General features: G+C 48.2%; 1 protein-coding gene across 1 annotated transcript in view; it reads right to left on the bottom strand.

Moving 5' to 3' along the window:
- Positions 1-713: 713 nt before the first annotated feature.
- The window catches only part of LOC138860489 (mucin-6-like), a 20,874-nt gene continuing 18,306 nt past the window's right edge, over positions 714-3,281 (bottom strand). The window contains exons 3-4 of the mRNA XM_070118066.1: positions 1,390-2,199; positions 714-1,089 (exon numbers count right to left, since the gene is read on the bottom strand). Of these exons, the coding sequence (XP_069974167.1) occupies positions 714-1,089; positions 1,390-2,199 (1,186 nt within the window). The remainder of the gene's footprint in view (positions 1,090-1,389; positions 2,200-3,281) is intronic.

The following is a 3,281-nucleotide window of genomic DNA, read 5'->3' on the forward strand; positions in this document are numbered from 1 at the left end:
AGGGAAGGAAAGAGAGAGAGGGGGAAGAGAGAGAGAGAGAGAGAGAGAGAGAGAGAGAGAGAGAGAGAGAGAGAGAGAGAGAGAGAGAGAGAGAGAGAGAGAGCGAGAAAGAAAGAAAGAAAGAAAGAAAGAAAGAAAGAGAGAGAGAGAGAGAGAGAGAGAGAGAGAGAGAGAGAGAGAGAGAGAGAGAGAGAGAAAGAAAGAAAGAAAGAAAGAGAAGAAAGAGAGAAAGAAAGAAAGAGAGAAAGAGAGAGAGAGAGAGAGAGAGAGAGAGAGAGAGAGAGAAAGAAACAAGGAAAGAAAGAAAGAGAGAGAGAGAGAAGGAGAGAAAGAAAGAAAGAAAGAGAGAGAGAAAGAAAGAAAGAGAGAGAGAAAGAGTACGAGAAAGAGAACAAGAACGAGAACGTAAACGAGAAAGAGAACGAGAGAGAGTCAGACAGACACACAAAATCAGAAGAGACGTTAAGGTGAGCGCACACCTATAACCTCCAATCTAAACCAAGGTGCTAAATACCTTCTAAAAGGCGGCACCATTTAAAGGGGGGGGGGGGAGTGAGGCGTGGGAAAGGGGAAGGCGCAGGGGGTATGGGGTGAGGTGGGGGGGGGGGGGTAAGTGGGCGATGACAACACCACTAAAAGGGTGCGAACTGCCGCTTCCAGGCGTCATCAATCAGCGCCGTGGTGGTGAGTGCGTGCGTGGTGAATTGATGGAGTCAGCTGGTCGTCCGTGGTGGTGGTGACTGTGGTGGTGAAGCTGGTCGTCCGTAGTGGTGACTGGTGGTGGAGTCAGCTGGTCGTCCGTGGTGGTGGTGACTGTGGTGGTGAAGCTGGTCGTCCGTAGTGGTGACTGGTGGTGAAGTGGTGGAGTCAGCTGGTCGGGCGTGGTGGTGGTGACTGTGGTGGTGAAGCTGGTCGTCCGTAGTGGTGACTGGTGGTGAATGAGCGGTGAAGCTGGTTGTCGATGGTGAAGGTGACTGTGGTGGTGACCGAGTGAATGGTGAAGCTGGTCGTAAGTGGTGGTGGTGACAGCGGTGATGATCGAGTGAGTGGGCTAGATGGCTATCCGTGGTGGTGGTGAAGCTGGCTGTGCTGGTGACCAATTAAGTGAAGCTGGTTATCCGTGGTGGTGACTGTGGTGGTGAAATGGTGTAGATGCCAGGTGATCCTCAGCCGTGATACAGGCAGTGGTGGTGACCGCGTGAGTGAGAAAAGTGGTGAAGTCACCCGCTTAACAGTGATGGTACCGGAAGCGGTGATGATGAATGCTAAAGTGATGAAGACCTGCCGTCCCAGTAGTCCTACTGATGAACGGATGAGTGAGAACCGAAGAAGTCATCTGGTACTCCATGGCGGTGAGGGGTGGTTGAGTGATGAAGTGATGAAACCAACCACTGCTCCGTTGGTGGTGACGGTGGTGGGTAGTGGTGATGTGTTAGGTAGCGGCGGTGGTGGTGACTGAGTGAGTGATGAAGTGATGAAGCCAACTGTTCTTTCGTAGGTGATGCTGGCGGTGGTGATGGCGGTGGCCGTTGGTGATGTGTTAGGTAGTAGTGCAGGCGGTGGTGGTGGTGACTGAGTGAGTGGTGTAGTGATGAAGCCAACTGTTGCTCCGTGGTGGTGCCGGTGGTGGGTGGTATCGGCGGTAGCGAGTGCGTGCGTGATGAAACCAGCGTGGTGATGCTGGCGGCGGTGGTGACGTCAGCGTTGGTGGTGAGCGGTGATGAGTAGTGTGGTGTTGGCGGTGGTGACGGTGTTAGGTAGTGGTGTCGGCGGTGGTGAGCAGTGGCGTTGAAAGGCGGTAGCGATGGTGGTGATGCTGTAAAGTAGTGGTGAGCGGTGGTGTCGGCTGTGAGACAAGGCGGTGGTGGTGACGGCATTAGATAGTGGTGAGCGGTGGTGGTGCTGGTGGTGGTGTCGGCGGTGGTGAGAGGTGACGGTGTAAGGTAGTGGTGAGCGGTGATGACAGCAGACGTGGTAATGGTGACGGCGTTAGGTAGTGGTGAGCGGTGGTGGTGATGAACGGTGATGATAAACGATGACGATGAACAGTGATGATAAACGATGATGATAAACGATGACGATGACCGGTGGTGATGAACAGTGGTGTTGGTGTCAGGCAGCGGCGAGCGGTGGTGTCGGCGGCGGCGGCGGCGGCGGGCGGTGGCGGTGGTGGCGGCGAGTCTCCCGCGACCTTGAGGCCTGCGTGCAACAGCGCCGGGACGGGTTCCGGTCACTCACCCCGCCCGCCGCCCCTGCCACCGCCATCGATTCCTCAGCCTTGTCCTCTTGCTCTTCTGCCTCCTCTTCCTCTTCCCATTCCTTATCCTACTTTTTTTATCTTTTTATTTCCTCATCCTTGTCCTCTTGCTCTTCTGCCTCCTCTTCCTCTTCCCATTCCTTGCACTACATTTTTTTTTTAAATTTTTATTTCCTAATTAGTCCTCTTGCTCTTTCTCCTCTTCCTCTTCCCATTCCGTATCCTACTTTTATTTATCTTCTTTTATTTCATCAGCCTCGTCTTGCTCTTCTTCCTCTTCCCATTCCTTATCCTGCATTTTTTTTGTTTATATTTTATTTCTTAATTCGTCCTCTTTCTCCTCCTCCTCTTTTTCTTTTTCCCATTCCTTATCCTGCATTTTTTTATCTTCTTTTATTTCCTAATTTGTCCTCATGCTCTCCTTCCTCTTCTTATTCCTTATCCTACATTTTTTTATCTTCTTTTATTTCCTAGTTTGTCCTGCACTTCCTATTCCATATCCTACATTTTTTTCTATTTCTATTGTATTTCTTAATTTGTCCTCCTATTCTTCTTCCTCTTTCTATTCTTTTTCCTGCATTTTTTGTTTTTCTGTTAACCTTATTTCTTAATTTGTCCCCCTATTCTTTTTCCTCTCCTTTCTTTTCCTATTCTTAATCCTACATCTAGTTTCGTTTCACTGTTTATATTCTTTTATTTTTTAATTCGCTTTATGTCCTCCTACTCTTCCTCCTCCTCCTATTCTTTATCCGACATATCCCTCTTCCTATTCTTTATCCTATATTCTTTAGTTTCGTTTTTTCTTGTTTTCTTTTAGTTTATCTTAATTTATTTCTTAATTTGCTTTATGTCCCTTCCTTTATGTCCTGCTCCTCTTCCTCTTCTTCCTCCTCCTATCCTTTATCCTACAATTTTAGTTTCGTTTTTTTTCTGTTTTATCTTAATTTACTTCTTAATTGTTTTATTTCATCCTAGTTTTTCTATTGTTTATCCTACATCTTTTAGTTCCGTTTTTTTCTGTTTA

The sequence above is a fragment of the Penaeus vannamei genome, chromosome 41, assembly GCF_042767895.1.
Source record: "Penaeus vannamei isolate JL-2024 chromosome 41, ASM4276789v1, whole genome shotgun sequence".
NCBI lineage: Eukaryota > Metazoa > Arthropoda > Malacostraca > Decapoda > Penaeidae > Penaeus > Penaeus vannamei.